At 27.3% G+C, this 21,662-nt stretch overlaps 1 protein-coding gene across 1 annotated transcript in view; it reads right to left on the bottom strand.

The window, feature by feature from the left end:
- LOC117173281 (peroxidase) overlaps window positions 1-21,662 on the bottom strand; it is a 149,718-nt gene that overhangs the window by 75,952 nt on the left and 52,104 nt on the right. The window contains exon 3 of the mRNA XM_033361762.1: window positions 2,970-3,132. Coding sequence (XP_033217653.1) covers window positions 2,970-3,132 — 163 coding nt within the window. The remainder of the gene's footprint in view (window positions 1-2,969; window positions 3,133-21,662) is intronic.

The following is a 21,662-nucleotide window of genomic DNA, read 5'->3' on the forward strand; positions in this document are numbered from 1 at the left end:
AAAATTACGGAATTAACTAATACAGCGGATACCTTTTGTTTTATTATTATAAAGCTTTTAGCTCAAAACAGCGAAACTTGTAAGAAATTTTCCGTTTCGAGACGATAAAAAAAAGCTGGCGTCAAATTTGACTGTCAGAAAACTGGCTAAACTTAGGAGGGGCTTTTCCGCAGATTTCCTCTCCCCTGGCAAAACGTACAGGAAGTACTTTTAATAAAGTCGGATGTAGTCCCGGGTTATCATTGCATGCGATTAAATTTATAAAGTGATTATAAGCCCATCTTTTAAAAAGAAAAATTTTTACAAGCCTATAGACAGTTCAAAGCAAAATTTCTCAATTTTATAAAGATAACAAAATTTTACAACAAATTAGCAAAGGGTAAAGAGATATTGAGAAGTTTTGACAGCATACAAAAATAATTTTATTTGAAACAAATAGTGGAGTTTTAAAGATTTGCAACAAAACATTTTCATACGTTTTTTAGGAATTTGGAAAAAATTGAAGAGAATAAAAAAATGTTCTGAAGATACAGCAGAAATTTTTTTATGATTTTTTATTTACCACATTTATCTGAAGAGAATATTTCAAAACATTCGGAAAGATTTTCAAAGTAATCAAAAAAGTATTTGAGTGATTTGAAAACATTTTTTCTAATATGCAAGAATTTTTTCAAAATTTTAGGACAAATTTGAATTATTTGAAGATATTCAGAAGTTATTAAAAAATAATTGAAAAAATTCACAACAAAATATATATTTTTAAATATTTTGAAATAACATTTTCAAGATTTTAAAATATTTTGAAAGGTTTTAAGGTAATAAATTGTAAGATAATATTTTAAAATATTATAAAACATTGCAAAGGATTTTAAATTTTTCAAAAATAAATACTAAAAATTTAGAAAATTTTTTTGGAATAATTGTAGTCAGTTTGAAAGATATTCAGGAATTTTTGAAATTTTGAAGAGATTGAATATGTTTTAAAACTTTAAAAAATCGCTGATCATTTATAAAATGTTCATAAATGTTTTCAAAGTGCTAAGAAGTCTTAAATACCTTTTAAACGATTGAACTTTCTCCTAAAATTTTTTTTCCTAAAATCAAGTTAAATTAATAGAAATTTAATAGAAATTTCTTAGATACTTTTAAATTATATCTGAAATCTTCAAAAGTCTTTGTGAATTTTCTGGAAACACCTAGAAAAATCATATTCATACAACCCTAAAGTAATGAACCCAAGAAAATTAAAAAATAGTCGAGATTTTTATTTTGTATTAGGATTGATTTTTTTCTCAAAATGATAGAATGCCCGAAATGTTATTTTATTCTGGAATGAAAAATCTTTTTTGTTTAAAGACTAAACAATTTTGTTTAAAATTCGACTTTTTTGTTTGAACTTTCATCTTTTTTCATTAAAATTCCCAATTTTTGGTATAAAATTAAAAATATTTTGTAGTATAAATATCAAATATTATATATCTCGTTAATAATCCATTGTTTTCAAAATTCAAACACTGGGTTAAATTAAAATTTAATTTTTGAACATTATTTTAATTGAAGCTTATAATTATTATTGTTAAAATGAATATAACCGTGATTAAATTTTTGTTAACTATTATAAATATTTAAAAAAATATAAATATTAAATTAAAAAATTGACAAAACTAAAATAGGGGATCTCGAAAAGTATAAATGAGGAGAGGTAGTTGAAAATTACGTTTTTTGTGGAGAATTAATAGTTTCTTGTTAAAAAATTTAACTTTTTCATAAATGCGTCTCTTTTGAAAAATATTTTATGCTTTTTAATTACAATTTCAACAAAAGATATGAATATTCTTTAAAAAATGTGATATTTACAAAAAATAGTTAAACTTTCGAACAAGCAGTTGAATTTTCTAATAAAAATATCAAGTTTGAACCAAATAGTTAAATTTTCAACTAAAAAGATGAATTGTCCAGTAAAGAGATTCATGTTTCACTAAAAAAATCAGATTTTTTAAAAACATAAAATAATGTTTCAAAAAATTCTTGACTCTTAAAGTCAAATAAGGTATTATATGCATAATGATTTAATTTTTAATTTGAAAATATGCTTTTTTGAACAAATAAGTTAATTTTGTATCAAAAGTTAAATTTTCATATAAATAGTTTAATTTTTAACCGAATAGTTTAATTTTCTACCAAATTGTTGATTACTTAAGCAATCCAGATTAATTTAATTACATAAAGTTGCATTTTTAATCAAAAAGTTTTAATCTTTAACCAAGAATATTAATTGTCAGCAAAAAGAAAGAAGAATTTTTAACAAAATCATGAATTTTTAACGAAAATCATTAATCTTAAAAAAAAATTTCAACAAAAGACCAACCCAAAAGGTGATTTTTTATTATGCAAGATTAATTCTCTAGAAATCAAATAGTTTAATTTTCAACCAAGGAAGTTAATTTAAAAAATATATGAATTTTTAACAAACTGGTCAACTTTAAACCGATTATTTAAATTTAAAAAAAGATTAACTTTTAACGAAATAGTTGAAGTTTTAACACAAAAAAAGAATTTTCTTTTAAAAAAGTCGAATCTCTAGCGAAAAAAAAGAATTTTTAACTAGAAAAGATTAATTTTCAATACAAAATACAAACTTTCTAACAAAACAAAAAAAAATTAATTTTGAACTAGAAAAAATCAGTTTTCAGTACAACGTACCAACTTCTAACCAAATATGGAATAGTTTAATTGTTACTTTGAAAAATTAATTTTTTAGCAAACTAAAAATGATAATTTGAATAATTTTTTAATGAAAAAAAATAGTTAAATTTTCAGCCAAAAAAGAAGAATTAAGAAAAATGTCAACAAACTGGTTTAAATTTCTATCTATTAGTTGAATTTTGAAAAAAGAAATTTTGTACTAAATAGTTGCATTAAAAAAAAAATCTCAACCAAATTAAAGCAAAAAAAATGTTTTTACTTACGTAGGAATCGAAGGTGTCGATCCCAAGCTCACAATATAATTAGATGCGGGATTTCTTTTAATGTAGCTGGTTTTAGGTGTGATGTAGGAGGCAAAAGGATTAGCTGCCGAGGATTTGCCAAAATATGTCGTGTAACCTACCGCTTGGAGATCCCTTTTGACGGCTGCAAAATATTTAAATAACAAATTTTCAAAATAAATTAAGTAAACTGGATTTATCTTGACTCACATTTTTAATTAATTTTTTCATAAGTCTTTATTTTCCTAAATTTTATCAGGGAGCGGATTCGAGCCACTGTAAAGTTAGCTGATAAACGCAGCTCGGCTCTCACATGCGGATAATCCCGGTTAAACCAGCGACAATCATGCGCGTGCACTTTGGGCACGCTCGTTGCCTAGCAACCCCCACTTTTCCGAGCCGATAGTTCTTCGCGTGTGAGAGCCGAGCTGCGATCGTCAGCTAACCTTGCAGTGGCTCTCATCTGCGCTGTGGTTACCAATTTTTCCGAATATCTATTTTTGCAACATTTTTAATTTATATTTATAAATTTTTTATGTATTATTCTCAGGGTTGCCACAACCTTATTTAATTAAACAAGTGATCTATTTTAACCGAAAATGTGACTAATTTCTAGCGCAAAAAGTGATTAGAGTTGTTTAAAATTTTTTTAATTCAAAATAATTTGATTAAATTGATAAGGATTTGACATGAACTTCTACAAATTCAGGATAAATGATAAAACTTCAATAAAATTAAAATAAATAGAATTCGACAATGAATTGAATTTTTTCTCTGTATTTCCATTGATTTCTGTAAAATTGCACTTAATTCAGAAGAATTTAAGGACAATGAGAAGAATTCGTGGAAATTCATGGTAATTTAAAAGAAACATGAATGTGAATTGAAAACAATTTTAAAAATGATGATTCCAGAAATCCTTTATTTATTAAACTACCTCGAAAGTTTTGAAAATGCCTTAAAATCATTTAAGTCGGTTAAAAATCTTTAAAAACCTTAGAATATTTAAAAATACCCTAATATATTTGAAACCAATTAAAATCCGTTTAAATTATTATAATAGAAAAAATGTCTTGGAATGATTTCAGAGCTCCCTAAAATTGTTCAGGTCCTTCGAAATCTTCCTAAATACATGGCAAATTTTTGAAGCTAATAAAAATTACTTGGAGTTTTCAAAAATGCCCTGAAATCTTTAAAATCCTTCAAAATCATTTCAAACTATAAAAATCTGTTTAAAAAACCTGAGATATTTCAAATAAATAAATCGTTTTATATCCTATAATACTTTTTTTCTCTTCAAAATGCCTTGTGATTCAATTGTTTTGAAGATCGTGAAAATTATTTAAAAATTTTGAAAAACGCCCAAAATTTTTTTTTATTCATTGAAATCACTTCAAATCATTAAGATCTATTAAAAATACCCTAAAATGTGTCAAACACCTTGAAATCTTTAAAATCCTTAAAATTTGTTTAATCTCTTGAAAATTTTTGTGATCTTTTACCACCCAAAATATTTTGAACCCTTTGAAATTCCATCAAATTATTAAAATCGATTAAAAATTAATTAAAATGTTTTTAAGTTCCCTCAAATTTTTCAGAATTTTTTAAATCTTTCTAAAAACCTTGAAATTATTTAAAGCCCTTGAAAATTCCTTGAAATCTTTTAAAATACTTTTAAATATTTCAGATACTTTCAAATTCCTTTAAAATATAAAAAATTAAAAAAGTTCCTTGGCATATTTTGTAAATCCCTATCATTTTCGAGATGCTTTTAAATACTTTTAAATTACTTAAAAATTTGTAAAGCTCTCAAAGTTACCTTAGAATCTTTCAAAATACTCTAAAATATTTTAGAACCTTTGAAATTCCAGTAAATTACAAAATAAATATTGAAAATTCTTCGGAATCTTTTAAAATACAAGACAATATTTTTAATCCTTTTAAGTATTTTGAAATCCCTTAAAACTTTTTAACGCACTTGAAATTTATTTGGAATTTTTCAGAAAAAAAACCCAATATTTATTTTGTCTTTTGAAATTGCTTCAAGTTATTAAAACCTATTTAAAAAATTTTGGAATCTTTTTAGATTCACTGAAATATTTCAAATCTTTTAGAATCTTTTTGGAATTTCTTGAAGTTTCTTAAAGCCCTGGAAAATTCCTTAGAATATTTTTAAATGCTCTGAAATCTTTTTAAATAATTCAAAATTTTTTATTATTTTATTAAAATATATGAACCCCATTCAGGCCGAGTGTGGAGCAATAATAAGAATTGCATGGAATGAAACCTGTTTTTTTTCATTTCAAAAAATTATTTTTTAATAAAAGTATTTTAAAAGATAGTTTTCATTTTCAAAAACTAATGAAAAAAATAATAAAAGCGATAATTTTTTTTTAGCGATTTTACTATTTAATTTTAAAAAACATATCCGAATACATTTAGGCCAAAAAATTATTCTTTTCCGTGCTATTTATTAAATAATGTTTCGATCCAACCCATTGGTATTATTGCCCTCAGCATGCGGTCATCTTGTCAGTCGACATCACATAGTGAAATCCCTACTAGCCAATCAATGAGCTTGGCGAAAAATGCCGCGAACGAAATCAAGATTCAAACTTTATTTAAAAAAAAAAAACATGTTTCTTGATGAAAAGCACATGTTTCTTGATAAAAAGCAAAAGTTTTTGATCTAATATCGTTCGTTCTTGAAATATGCTAATGAGTTACGAAATCATTAAAATATCTTTTCATCTCGTTTGATGCAGCGTCCAACAATCTATAAGTTATGCAAAATAGAATTTTCAAGTACGAAATCTCGCGCAATCAGTCTCTCGTTCTGAGAAATGACAATTGGAAACAAAAGGTTCGATATAATGTCACGTACATTAATCGTGACTAGAAAAAGCCATGCCTCAATTCTTAAAAAAAAAAAAACAATCGTGAAGTCAGATTCACACTATCTCTAACGTATGTGCTCTTAAGAGTGATTTCAACTTGGCATTAGTAAATAAATGACATTTAATTTGTTTTACATGAATCCATCGAGCAGAGCATCGTATCCGGTACATTCACGTGGCGTAAATGTAGGAACGGCACATTAGGCCGTGAAGGTCCTTTCACTCACGGTGGCCGCAAAAATTCATTTTCAAATTTCCCTCGAATCTCTCATTTTACCCTGACCAGTTCTTCATTTTCCCTGATGATCAATATTCAAAGACCAGAAATTTAATAATTAAATATTTTTACAGAGAATTGAAGAGCGTGACATAACCTAGAAAGTGTCAGCTGTGACCGGATCTATTTGTTTCGTCGCGCGGCTCCCAGTTCGGAATTAGTTTTCCGCTTGTGTTGCTTACTCTCTTGACTGAAAATAGGTTATAAAAATAAAAATTCCGCTTCCATCAGGTTTTAATGATAAACATTGTCATATTTGATTAAGGATTAAAAATGTTTTTCTCATATGATGTCAAACTCAGGACAATCCTAATCAGTTGTTAATTATTGATAAATATCAATATAACATGAAGCCTAAAGTTCTACATTTTGATCCATTATATCACATAAAGTTAGTTAGGTGATCCAATAATTGAGGAGTTCTGGACAAGAAGGCGACAGGCGCTCGAGAACGAGTAAAAGTATTGTCTAGGCTGTGACGTCAGGTATCAAAAATGAAATACGAAATTTGAAAAAACCAAAATTATAGTTAGATAGCTCTTGAAAAATGAACCTGAGTCTCCATTTACAGTTTTTCTCTCGGGCTGCAAATTTCCCATTAAATAAATAAAAACTAACTTTTTTTTAATTGAAAAAACCATGTTTTTTCACATTCAACTCGCCGTAAGTAATTCGTTTATCAACTAATTAACAAATTTCTTTTTGAGTTTTATTCGTGACACTCTAGCGGAGGCTACAGTGTCCAAAAAGGGTCGAAAGTTAATTTATAATGTTTTTTTTCTTAATCCGAATGAAAAACAAAGTTTTTAGACCTTTATATTAAAAAAGTGAGCGAGGAAGTTTGAGCTACGACAAACTTCAAGCGAACGAATTATTTGCGAATGTATTGGCCAACTTTTTGGAAAATCTCAATTTGATTTGATTTTTAGTTCCATAATTACAGAGAGTTTATTACGAGCTCGCGATGCGACACCACAGGATTTCTCAGGGGACGCCGCCGGAACGCTGACTAGTGCGAGCGAGTGGACAAAACAAAGGTTGGGCAAGGAGGAAGTTTCAGGCTTCAGGCGGCGTCCCCTGAAAAATCCTGTGGTGTCGCGTCGCGAGCTCGTAATAAACTCGCTTTAATTATGGAACTAAAAATCAAATCGAATTGAAATTTTCCAAAAAGTTGGCCAATATATTGGCAGAAAATTCGTTCGCTTAAAGTTTGTTTTTTCAATTTAAAAAAAGTCAGTTTTTATTTATTTACTAGAAAATTTGCAGCCCGAGAGAAAAACTGTTAGTGGAGACTCAGGTTCATTTTTCAAAAGCTATCTAACTATATTTTTGGTTTTTTCAAATTTCCAATTTCACTTTTGATACCTGACGTCACAGCTTGAACAATACTTTTACTCGTTCTCGAGCGCCTGTCGCCTTCTTGTCCAGAACTCCTCAATTAATACCATCGAGCTCATTTTCACTTTAAAGGAAAGAGTTTAATTTTCTACATAAAAAGATAAATTTTGTACAAGAAATGTAATAGTTGATTCTTTCACCAAAAAATATTTTTTAATTTAAATGAAACATGTTAAATTTAACTGATAATTCTGAATTTTAAAAAACATACTTGAATCGACAATTAGAATAGATATGTTTTCAATAAAAAAAGTTGCATTTCTAACAAAAAAAGGTTTGCTATTAAATCCAATTTTTTTTTAAGTATACAAATTGTTTAAAAAAGTGAAATTTTTAAACATGAAAATTAATTTTTCATCATAAAGAACAATTTTTGATAGAACACATGAATTTTCAACTAAAAAAGACAAATTTAGATTTTTAATTATTGACTATAATTATTTTAATTAAATTTACTGAAGATATAAATTATTTTACAGTTTTCGATGACTGTAATGTAAGAGAATGAATTTTTTTGCGGATGAAATTTTGTAAATTTTTATAATTTGATTCTACCACGCGAAAACTAAGTTTTTGAAAAAATTCAAAATTATTAAGATTTTATTTTAAAAGGTTGATTTTAAGTTTTTAAGATTTTCAAATATGTAGCAAAAGAATGTGAAAGATTTTTAAACCATTTCTTCAGATTAAAATTTTTTTCATTTGTAGAAATTTCAGTAGTTTTGAAAAGACTCGAAAATAATTAAAATCATGAGAAGAATCCGAAAAGTTAAAAAAAAATTTACATTTTTTAAATTTTCGAACAAAAAATAAGAAGAATTGTAAGAATTTTTTAAAGTTTTAAGAAATAAATAAAATTGTCTGAAGATTCTAAAAAATGGTTAATTTGAAAATAATAGAAATTTTAAGAAAAGTATAGTTTTTTCACAATTTTGTGAAAAAAAACTTTTTATTAATTTGAAAAGGTTTTTGGAGAATCAAACAAAATTCTCTACATTTCTGGGAAAATTCAAAGTTATTTTCTGAAAAATTATTAGACAATTTTTTTTTTATTTTTGCAGAAGTTAAAAAAATTGTCGTTTAAACAATTTTCAAATTTGAAGAAATGAACGAAAATTATACATTGCAAACAAACTTAATGTCATTCTAATAAGTTCATTTAAAAATGTGCTTTATGACATTAATTATTTTCATGAAATTTGACTTGAGATAAATATTGGGCAATTTTCATTGTTTATTTCACAATAGTTTTTAGGGTTTAATGTCTTTTCTCTCACTTTAGGTAAAAGTTGCAACTATTATTTAACCCTAATGATGTAGGGTTTATTTTATTCCTTAAAATTTGCTATGTAAATCTCATTGGTACGTTTTTATTAAATAAAACGTTTAGTTAGGGGTTCGAACGTGGTTATTTTTGTAAACAATAAGTTTTTATAAATAAAATTTTAAAAATAAAAACATACTATTGAGATTTGCAGAGAATCTTTCAAGGAATAAAATGAGCGCTACAGTATTATACTTAAATGAGAATGGCAACTTTTACCTAAAGAGAAAAAGAAAAACATTAAACTCTAAATAGTTATTGTCAAAAATAAAGAAAACCCGCAATATTTTTTTCCAATTAAGCAAAATAAATGAATAAAAATTAAACTTCATAAAAAATTAAATTTCATTATAAGATTTCAAGAATGTATAATCATTCTAAATAAATAAAAATGAGTTAAAGAAATAAAAATTGAACTATCTGAAATTGATTGAAATACCTCAGTTATTAAATAATTTATGAAAAGATTAAAATGTTAAAATGGAAAATATTTCATTACAAGCTTTCAAAAATGAATAATAATAAAAAAGTCAGTTTTCTCTGGAACTATTGGAGTTATACGAGTATGGACCTCCCTAATGTGTCGTTGTAGGGTAGCAGCTTGATATATAGAAGTTAATTGCAGAATATGATAATAATAATATTAGAATTATTCAAAAAAAAATTTCAGCTCAGAATATTGTTCTTTTCGAGTGAGACGTGGCAAAAGGACGCTTATAAACTGTTATTTATATAATATATATTTTATAATTTAGTTTTTCCTAAATTCGAAAGTTACACAATTTGTATATATTCTTGTACATATTTGAATAATTGTTTGCTTAAATTACAAGAAATATTTTTTAAAGTAATTTTGAATAGCGCGCCAAGTGCGGCTAACCAGCGCGCAGACCTAACGCAAGCGCAGTAGCACAGGGTGCCAATATTAGCATGATTGGTTGGAAGCTGGACGCTGGACTGAGTTGTACATGGTGCGCGTGCGCGAAAACGGGTGCCTGAGCTAAATAGTAGTGGGTGAAGGTGTACAAAAAATCGTCTCCAGTAATGACCCGCTTATGAGTACTTGGGACTAATTTTCAGTGTTGAGCAGTGCTTCTAATTTTGGTATAATTACGTATTGCGCATGCGTCGCCCCAAGAACTGGATTGGTTACCTTGTGCGCGCTTATTTGAAATGATTAACTTTTTCTGTTTTTGCTCATAATTGTTTACAAGAAATAATAATTATAAAGTACATACAAATTGAAAATGATTTTAAATTCATATTTGTAATAAAAAAGTATCGCTTTCTTTAAATTTGCAATCAATTATTTATTTTTAAAGAATACAAATGAAATAACTATTTGACCTTATGAGTCTATTTTGTAAACAAGGAATTAATTTTAATAAGAATTACAAAAAATAGTCGGTTGCTAAAGATGGATTAACAAAATGCGGTGGAACCTGGGCAAAGTCATCGACACCATTTCCATTAAATAAAGAACACATCGTGGTTCTGTTGCTAAATAACAATGGTGTGTTGAACAACAATATTCTCTGCGAAAACAGAAATCAACAAACTTTAAGGGAATCATAATAAAAGAAGGATCTTTCACAATCTAGAAAACTACAGGTTACAAGATTATTTCAAGCTCTATAAAAGAGGCAAAAGAAAGTGAATGGAGAAAGAAAAATATAAACTTTCATTACACTGACCCTTTCACTTAAGTGGACAGTAGCATAGTTGCTTCAGGTTCTTGTATGTCCAACAACAATGATAAGATCCCAGTGGGCACAAAATTTGGTGACGTCTTTACGATAACTTTACGACATCTTTGTGACATATTTACGACATCTTTACGACAACTTTATGATAACTTTACGACATCCTATGCCCATGTCGTTAAGTCGTCTTTGTGATATCGTAAATATGTCGTATGCTCTGACGATGTCTTTACGATATCGCAAAAGACACTGTAAGGACATGGACATAGGATGTCGTAAAGTTGTCGTTGTTGGGATGAACTCCACAGCTTTACACCTTTAATTTATATTCATACGACGTGATTGCATTATTAGAAACGTCTCTTAAAGTTTTATATTTGTTCATCAGAATATTTTGTTGGCCAAAAACTCACATGTTACAGGCATGAGCATGAGCACGGATTTGGGGGTGAAGTGTTTGTAGCAATAAACAACAAATCATAAAATCACATGAAGTCAGTGTAAATATTAATAAAAATTACGTGCCTCAACTAAATAGTGTAGCAGTTAATATCCACATAACTCGTATGACTTGAAAAATAATTTTTTTTTATTTCTTGCAAATACTAAAAGATTGATTTTTAAATTCAACGATCCACTGCTAATCTTAGGAGATTGTAACAATTAAAATTTTTGCTCGTTCCAAAACTGTTTATCATACGACATGAAATTATCTCTATTCAAGTATATAGCTATGAATTTGGAGCTCACAAAAGTTAATAATATGGTTAATAAAGAGAGGTGTTCTCTTAGTCTAGAATGAAAACATTTTTAACAAAGTAGGTAACTTCAAATTCCAATTTAAAAAAAATTAATTTTTGAACAAAATAGTTTTTATTTCAACCAAAGAGATAAATTTTCAACTGAAAAATTATTGATACATAACTGGACTAATTAAATTTTCAGTTGAAAAAAGATTAATTAAAAAAAAGCAATTCTTAACCAAACAAAAAACGAATTTTCAACCAAGTAATGAATTTTCCAATCAAATTATGAATCCTTAGCAACAACATAAATGATTTTTTATCAAAATGGTTTAACTTTCAACTAAATGACCAATTTTAAACGAAACAGTTGTATTTTCATATAAAAAAGATTACATCTCTGCAAAAAAAAATTTTTTTAATTAAATATTTTATAACAAAATTGTGAAAAAATAGAAGAATTTATATACCAATAAAATAGTTAATAAAAAAATAAAAAAATATATAGTTAGAAACTATATTAAAAATTTGAAAATTTGAAAAAAATTCCCCATCTTTCTGTCTTTTAGAAAAAGACGAATGTTTAACTAAGAAGATCAATTACTGAACAAAAAATAGAAAAGATACATTTTAAGTTTGAATCTTTTTGGTAAGCTAAAAAGGCCAAATTACCGATTTTCAAAAAAAAAATCAAAAAATAATGAATATATATCTGTAATAGTTAAATTTTCAGTTTAAATAATAATAATTTTCAAACAAAACAAAAAACAATTTTCAATCAAACAAAAATTGAATTTTCAACCAAAGTGCTAAAGTTTTAAATAAAATTATGAATCTTTAACAAAGACAAAAAAATTTTTTGTTAATCAAATTGGTTCAACTTTCAACCAAGCATTCAATTTTAAAACAAAGAAAATTCGATTTCACAGAAACAGTTGCATTTTTACCTAAAGCTATGCAATTTCTACCAAAAAATAAGAAAATAAAATAATTAATAAAAAAATAAGATAAGGAGTATAGTTAAAAAAACATATTAAAAATTAAAGAATTTGAAGGAACTTCCGTTCTTTGTGTTTGTTACAAAAAGACGCACGTTTAACTAAAAAATATTCATTATTATTCAGAAGAAAATGAAAGACTTAAATTTTCAGTTCAAAAAAGATTAATTGGCAAGAAAAATTCAATTAAATAAAAATTAATTTTCAACCAAAGAAATGCACTTTCCAATAAAATTATGCATCTTAAGCAAGAAAAAATTATTTTTTTAAAATGGTTCAACTTTCAACCAAATGTTCCATTTTCAACCAAAGAAGATTATTTCTCAATCAAAAAGTTGTATTTTCATTTAAAAAATATCAAATTCCTGCAAAAATGTATAAGAAAATAAAATAAAAAACTGAATTTAGTTAAAAATATATCAGATAATTAAAAAATCTCAAAAGACTTCTGGTCTTTATGTTCTTGACAATTATACAAATAAAAACATATTTCTAATAGCTCCCTTATTTCAAAAATTTTAAAAAAGATATAGAATTTATAAAAAATTCAAAATAATTTCAAAAATAACTTAATTATAATAAAATAAAAAATGATTTAAATTGTTGAGAAAAAAAACTGTAAAAAAGGATAGAATGAGATAACGTGCCAAGAGTGGTTTTTTCATTTAATTCGGGAAAATTGTTCTTTTTAATTTATTTATTGTTAATTAAATAATAAACCGAAAGTTTCCAAAATTTTGAATTTTTGTTTCTTAATTGTTTCGACCTCTTCCTCTTTTTATTTTCTATAAATTCTTCATTTTTAAAACCAAACTATAAGCCCCGTGTTGAAATAATAGCATTTGGCCCAATTACAAATCGCACATTAATCGGGGGCTAGTCGGGTTATTAATTTTGACAAATTAAACAGTCGGGGACTAGTTGGGCTTTTTGTTGTCAAAATTTGAGTCGGGGGCTGGTTGGTGGTTGGTCAAGGGCTAGTCGGGGCTTTTTGTATCACTAATTTCCGTGCGGGTAATCTTCAGGCTCTGGTCGGGAGCTAGTGGGGCTCTGGTCGGGTTATTCTTATGTTGCAGTTTTTGGCGAGGTTTTAACAAACGAGGTAATATCTAAAAAAGCGTAATAATTGTTTTATTCTAATACACTAAGAATATATTTAACAATAATTTTAAACCGCTTTTTGGAGAAAAGATTTATTAATTTCATTATTGATCTCAAATATACTTAATAAATAATTATTAAACTTGAAATCTTAAGAAAATCCATATTGGAAAAAATACAAATAGATGTGGGTGAAAAGTCTGCCGAAAGTCATAAGACTCTAAATTTATACAGATGCTTATTTTGAAATTGATCTGAAAGGTTTGTCATATTTAAATAAAGTTTAATCCTTCATGTTGTTAAAATCGGAAAGAGAAAAAGTTTTTGATTAATCAGTGAAGAGCAGTATCCTAGTAGTAAACTATTAAGCACGGTACAGTTCAGATTTCGCTACCACCTTCATTTGAGCCTCGCGGTTCTGGACTGCTGGTTTAAAGAAAATCCGCAAGGGCGCGACGTGCCTCCTCTCGCGCAACAGAAATTACGCGTCGAGTGTTTGAGACAGCAGTCCACATGTAACGAAGCATAATTGCCTGGAGCAGAGACTACTGTGAGCAACATGTCGGTTCCTTCAGAGCGAAGCTCTTCCATTGCTGCCTTCTAGCTGAAGTTTTTTTTTCAGTCAATATTCCACAAATTTTGGGGAATTTCAGTTACATAAATTTATGCATTTTTAAGCGTAGGATATGTTCCCCATTGAATTTTGGGTAAATTTGAGCACTTTTAAATATTTCAAAAAAGTTTATGGAGATTTACGTAAATAATAAGTATTTCGACAAACTTTTAGGGGATGTTCCACAAATTTTTGGAGTTTCATTAATATTCCACGCAGATGTATTATCATATGACCCATACTGGTACATGATCAGGCCCCGGCTAGGATAAGTCGGGTCACCTGACTAGCCCCCGACTAATGTACCGTGACGCTACTGGTCGGGGACAAGTCAGAGTACCCGACTAGCCCCCGACTTTAAGTGGAGGCGAATGTTCGGGAACCAGACTAGTTCGCCATTTGAATTTCTGCAGGGGACTTGTTAACTAGAAATATAATTTGCAGAAGAAAGCCAAAGCAAAAAAAAAGTAATTAAAATTAGAAATACTAGAGAAACTTTTTTATTTTCCCTGACTATTAACATTTAATAACCAGAATCGTAATCTTGAAAATTCGTTAATGCCGATTTTGTTTCTAAATGGAATAAAACTATTTAAAACTAAAATTATATATCTAAAATGTATTATTGTAAAGCATAACCACCCTGGTGACTTTCACCATCATAAACGGTACAGATTTACAAAAAATTCAAGAGAAACATAATTATAATTTAGTATTAATTTACGGAATAATTGTTTTTTAAATTTACAAGTACATATTATTTGAATAATTTTCAGGCAATTTGAAGCGAACCGTTGAGTATAAACTAATAATAACAAATTCTGAAGTATGTAAGTGTTAAAAAATTAATACGGTTTCACTCTATCATTATGATAAATCTCAAACACAAACTTTTAAACATTTCCAACTTTTTTGCATAAACAGATATTCTCTTGAATTTACATGTTATGTTATGTGAAGCATTTACGTCTCGCTAGGAGAGTGACTACCGTAAAATATGAACTGTAACATAAAATTACTCGTGCATGCAAAGTCTTGGGTGTGAGAATGTGTAAATTGTACGTGCCTAGTTATGTAGCGGCAAATCGCATTCATCTGGTCACGCGTGGTTTTCTACATAACTAGTTACACAAGAAATTGCCCTGCTTTTTCACGCTTGCTCTGTTCTGAAATCGAGATAACAGGTCCATTGAAAAAAATACGGAAAGTGTAAATAGTTTGGGTCAATCCATTTCCTGAATCTGAGATTTTTGGGCCCGTGTGGAGATTTTAAGTTGGCCCCCACGAAGGCCATCGTAATTTGCCCCTTAACTGCGTAAAGGGTAAATTAAAATTTTTGAAAATTGATTTTAATTTGAAGCCACTAGCGGTTACAAAAAATTAACATTTTATTATATACAGAACGTTTTTTCCCTTCTAGAAATAATTGATATTTTTTATTATGCACTCTTGAATTGTTTATTTTAGTGAATATTCTTATAAATGTTTAGAAGTTTTAAAATCGGTTAAGATTTTTAAAAAAGCAAGCAAATAATTCAGAAACGTGAAACTTCAGAAAATCGACTGAAGTATTATTTTATTATTTAAAAATTAATATAACGATTACCCTAAAACCAAGGTTTTCTATTATTCGCCAGGAAGCCGCTAAAATCAAAGAAAAAATCTGAAATAATTTCCTGCTTAAAAAAATTTTACATCAGTCAATAAAATTCAAAGTTTAAGTTTTTGAAGCTGAAAATTTTGTTTACTGAAGTATTTACGACTAAATTGGAAATTAAACCAATCGAAGTGGGAGTTTTCTGATCACTGAGCGTTCTAAATATTTAATTAGAACAGTTAAAAGAGCGATTTTAAATTCAAACGTTCATTAATATGTGCAAACATTACAAGCCTTCTAGAAACTCTTTATAAATAAAGCATTTGAAATAGTAAATATGGATTCAGAAGCCTTTGACTTTGTTTAATTTAAAATTATGCCATGTGAAATTTAAGTGCGAAAAATGTACCATTTTATCTTGTTTCGATTTGATTTCAATTAGTAAAAATGCAGAATTCAAAAATAGCATTTTGAAATTCAGGCTTCTAAACTGCTTACATTTAAAGTTAATAATATTCTAAATTTTAACATTTCAAACTCAAAGTTTAAAACAACTCATAAATTAAAAATTAAACTCTTATCCTTTGATATGCTAAAATTCGAAAAACGACCATACGGTTACATAAGATTTGATGAAATTATGAAAATGACAAGTGGATATAAAAACCAAAAATAAACTTGTTTGCAGACTATTAAAAAAAATTTTGATTAAAATTACAGAAATATCCCAGTTGGCACAAATTTTGAAGTCATCTTTACGACATCGTTACGACATCTTTACGACTACTTTACAACATCCTATGTCCAGACCGTTAAGGTGTCTTTACGATATCGTAAATAAGTCGTATGATCTGACGATGTATTTACGCTATCGTAAAGACACCGAACCGACATGGGCATAGGATGTCGTAACGTTGTCGTAAATATGTCGTAACGATGTCGTAAAGACGTCGCCAAATTTTGTGCCCACTGGGATGTGGCCATTGATCACAATGTTTCAGGAAGGAAAGAATATGAAAAATGTCTGTGCTTATGGATTGGATAAGTTTTTATACTAAAAATTTAATGAGCTTCCTGTAATTTATTTAGTCTGTGTTTAAAAATATTGTCTCCATCCTTCCTTCTATAATGTTTCCAATTGTTTTCAATTGGGTACCCAGTTGGCACAAAATTTGGCGACGTCTTTACGACATTGTTACGACATCTTTACGACAACTTTACGACAACTTTACGACATCCTATGCCCGTGTCGTTTTGCTGTCTTTACGATATTGTAAATAAGTCGCATGATCTGACGATGTCTTTACGATATCGTAAAGACAGCAAAACGACATGGACATAGAATGTCGTAAAGTTGTCGTAAAGATGTCGTAACGATGTCCACGGTATACCGCCTAAACATTATATTTTTTTGTAGTTAAAACTTTTGTTGAACTAAAAAATTTAATATCTGCCCAATAAACACGTGCCCGTCATGTGTGTTTCAAACGAAAACTTCAGAGAGCGTATTGCAGGCAAGTGTATTTACTCATTTCAAACCGAATGGAAACAATTGATAACAATTGATAACAATTAAAACCGATTCAACTTTTGATTACTCTTAATCGTTATTAACTGTGCCCAATCAAATATTTCTAGGAGGGATGTCAAAAATAAAAAGTTCAGAATAAACGAACTGTTATTTTGTACTTATTACTTTTGATTAAGGCCATGTGATTAGTGGGTCACGTGACCGGATTCCTACCTTACCACCACTTTTTTATTTTCCAACTTATATTTACACGAAACGCCACATCGAGTTGAAAATTTGGCATATTTAACCAGCAACACTAAAAATGAAGGGTCTGGTCCTAAAGTTTTATAATTGTTGGGAAATAAGAAAGGTGGCGGTAAGGTAGGAATCTGGTCACGTGACCCACTCATCACATGGCCTTAAGGGCATGTGACACAGCTAAATACCTGTATTACCGACCTCACTTTTTCAGTTCACTGAATGTTTTTTTGAAACTATAAATAAATAAATAAAATATCGAGCTGAAACTTTGGAAAATGTATTAGAGTACAATAAAGTACGTTTAGGTACTGCATTTTGGTAGGAACTTCACTGAAAATTATTTCATCTTTTTTCTTGAAATTTTTTTTGAATCTTTTATTATTAAGTTTTGTACTTAAACTTAGTTTTCTTTCGGCTCTTGTATTTCTCGAAGTTTGAGACCGATATTTTATGTATAAAAAAATTTCGAAAGTTCAAAAAAACGTCGCGGTTCAGAAAAAAGATAAAATAATTTTCAGTGAAGTTCCTACCAAAATGCAGTACCTAAACGTACTTTATATTGTACTCTAATACATTTTCCAAAGTTGCAGCTCGATATTTTATTTACAAAAGAAGTTCTTAGGTTCAAAAAAACATTCAGTGAACTAATAAACTGAGGTCGGTAATATAGGTATTTAGCTGTGACAGACGCCCTTAAAGACTTTTTTTATATAATAAGTACAAATAAGTTTGAAAATTATCAAAGCTTTATTATAAACTTCCTCAACTTATCGTGAATGACGTTTATTCTCGATGTTAAAAGAAAAAGCATACGATTATGTAGTTTTAACCTCAAAAGTGCCAAGCACAGAAAAGAAGTACGTATTAAATCGAACAAATAACACCTCCTTTTTGAAAAAACAAAATTAAATTGAAGGTTTTAATTTTATAAATGTTGGAAATGAATTACAATATAAATCACAAATTCGCAATTAAAAAATGTTTCATGCGTACTTTGTTAAAGTGTGTGCAACCAAAGATCTTTGGTGCAACCGAACGTGAAATGGCGTCGAATGGAATCATTGGAACATGGAACGGAACGTAACAGCCGGAATCGAACCAGATCGAGAATCTTGTCCGCCAATGAGGTTACAGAAATGACTGCGAAATTTGGCGCGAAATTACAATTGAAATGTATATTACCTCCAATATATATTAAAATGTATATTTCCTCCAATTCAATATTCATGTAACTGAACTATATTTAATTGAAATACTTTTATATTAAAAATAGTATGAAAGAAAGAAAATGGAACTATAAAAAATGAACTAGTTAAATTTTCAGAATGTAAATTGTTCATAAATTACATTCCTTATTTTCAAAATATTATTAGAAATGTTAAGCACTAAATTCGTTGACTTAATTTCTATTCTTATAAGCCTTGTCTTATAAAAAAATCATCAATTCAATCTTTGTTTTTGGAATTTTTTTTGTCTAACTTGGTGATCGGATTTAGAATTGTTTGTAGAAAAAAAATAAGTGAGCCAAGCTGGATAATCTCAACACTGGGGGTTCTAGAGATTTTGATAAATCTTGATAAAACGCTTCTTTAAAATCAAGTATCATTTAAAGCAGGTTAGTTTGTTCGGCGCCAGCTTTTTCTACTTTTTTGGTGTATTTTGTGTAAAAATTCTAAAACACAAAAAAGGTTCAAAAATTTCCAAAAATAAAAAAAAACACGCCGATGTTACGTAACATTTTTTGTATTATGTTTAAAAGAATAATAGCCGCTTTCTAATTTTTAAACCGTTTTTTTTTTTAAGATAAAGTATTGTCTAGAAATAAATAAAACAATATTTTAATGTTATACTGAATGCTTTCTGAATATTTATTCTTTTCATACAAATATTAAAGTTACTTCTTGCATATAATAATATGGAAATTCACCAATTTAAAACATTTTCTAAGAAGCATATTATTCTTTAGTATTTATTCAAAGTTTTTAAACATTGAAATTCGAGCCGAAATTAAATTCTAAATATTAAAAACAAGAAAATAAATATTACTCTTTTTTTAAATTCGTATAAATATAATTTTTGCAAGATTCTTGCGAAAATAAAAAAATATTTTTGAACATTTCAGGTGTATCAAGAAAGAACCTAGAATATTTTTTTAAAAAAATTTATTTTATTTAAAAGGATTTTACAAAATATCAGGAAAAATTCGAGTCTATTAACAGAAATGTTTAGGAGTTTTTAAGAAGTTTGGAGGAAATCAACAAATATATTTAAAAAATTTTCGAACATGTTTCCAAATTTGTTAATATTTTTAGTCTATTCAAAATGCTTAAAATTTTTTTAAATATTTACAACTAACTGAAATTTATCTTCAAATCTTGAAAATCTATTCAAACTATAAACAAATGCCTTAGAATCTACGAAATATTTCAAGAAATTAAAAAAAATTTATTCTCTTAAAACCTTTTGAAATTCTTTTGAAGCTTCTAAAGTTTTTTTTAATGTTTAAAAATCAAACATTTCTAAAAATCTTGAAAAGTTTAGAATTTGTTCAGAATTTCCTTAATTTTTCTAGATTTTTTAAAATTTTTCCTAGGAACCTGAATCAATTTTTTTCATTTTCGTGAAACCTTACAAAATTCCTAAACAAATTTTTACAAGTTTTCATTATTTTTTAATCCTTTCAAAACTTCGAAATATCTTTTAAACTTACTCAAATTTGTTTCAAAATGATTTAATATGGCAAAATCGTAAAATTTTGATTTCAAATCTTTTAGACACCCTAAAAAAATTTTGATTAACTAAAACTTTCTTTATTCCTGAAAAGTTAAAAAAATTGTCTCAAAGTGTACTTTTAAATTAAAAAAAAAAGAATTGTTATCAAAAAATACCGTCTTCAATCAAGAAAGATGAACTTTTCATAAGATTGTTAAATTCACAAAATCTGAAACAAAAAGTTGAGCGGCTTTTTGACAAAATATATTAATTTTCTACGAAATATTTGAATTTTCAAGAAGCCAGATTAATTTTCTACCCAAAATGACTAATTTTCAAACAAATACATTAATTTTCCACTAAATATTTGAATTTTCAATTTATACAGCATACAAGATAAAATAAAATGAATGCTCTATCAAAAAAAGAAGAACTTCCAACTTATCGAATATAGTTGAATAGTTGAATTTTTAGGAAAAAAATGTTTAAGAAAAAAACTGAATTTTTAAAAAATTTGTTGAATTTTGAATTAAAAAAAAATAATTTTAGGCTAAGAAAATTAATACTCTCCCAAAAAAGATGAATTTAGAATAAAATCAAAATAAGATTTTTTAACCAGTTTGAAGTTTCACCCAAATTCTTGAATTTTTGAGCCAAAAAGATGAAGTTTAAACAAAATCGTAGTATTAAAAAAATAAAATAAAAGATCATCTGGCAGCAAGTTTTTGAATTTTTAAGTATAATTATGAATCCTTAAAAAAACTTTTAATAAGAAGTAGTTCTACTTCGAGTCAAATAATTTACTCTTTGAGTAAAACAGATAAATTCTCATCAAATCATGTAGCATTTAATATTTCAACCAAACTATTGAATTTTCACTCAAAAAGAATAATTTTTCAACCAAGAAGATTCATTTCCTGCTAAGCAATGCAAATTATTTTCAATAAAATACAAACATTTTTTATCAAAAGGATTGAACTTTTAATCAAAAAAGATAAATTTTTAACTGAAATAGATAAGTTTCTATTCAAAAATAGAATAGCCTAATTCTCTGTTTAAAAAACTTATTTTCCGCCAAACATAAAACGAATTTTCATCAAAATAGTTAAATTTCCAACCAAAAATAAGAAAAATTAAAAAAAAATTGTTTAAATAAAATGTTAGAGTTTTTCATAAAAAAGAGATAGAAAAGTCCTTTTTAACAATGTAGTTGTATTTTTAACAAAATAATCCAATTTTTAACCAAACTTTAGCATCTTTACCCATACGAGATAAATTCCGAATCAAAAATATGATAGCAGCCTTTTTTATTAAAAAATAAATGAACTTTTACCCAAAATCAAGTAGATGCGACTCTTGTTAATTCGTCTAAAAAAATGATTAAGCGACATCAAGAGAAGAAAAATATTAATTAGTCTAACAAAACCTAGTAACTTATCCTAAATTTTTGTATTATATTTCAAAGTTTATTAAAATTAAACTAATTTTATTATTTTACTAATTATTTTACTAATTATTTTAGTAATTCAATCAAGGAA

This window comes from Belonocnema kinseyi, chromosome 5, assembly GCF_010883055.1.
Source record: "Belonocnema kinseyi isolate 2016_QV_RU_SX_M_011 chromosome 5, B_treatae_v1, whole genome shotgun sequence".
Taxonomy (NCBI): Eukaryota; Metazoa; Arthropoda; class Insecta; order Hymenoptera; family Cynipidae; genus Belonocnema; species Belonocnema kinseyi.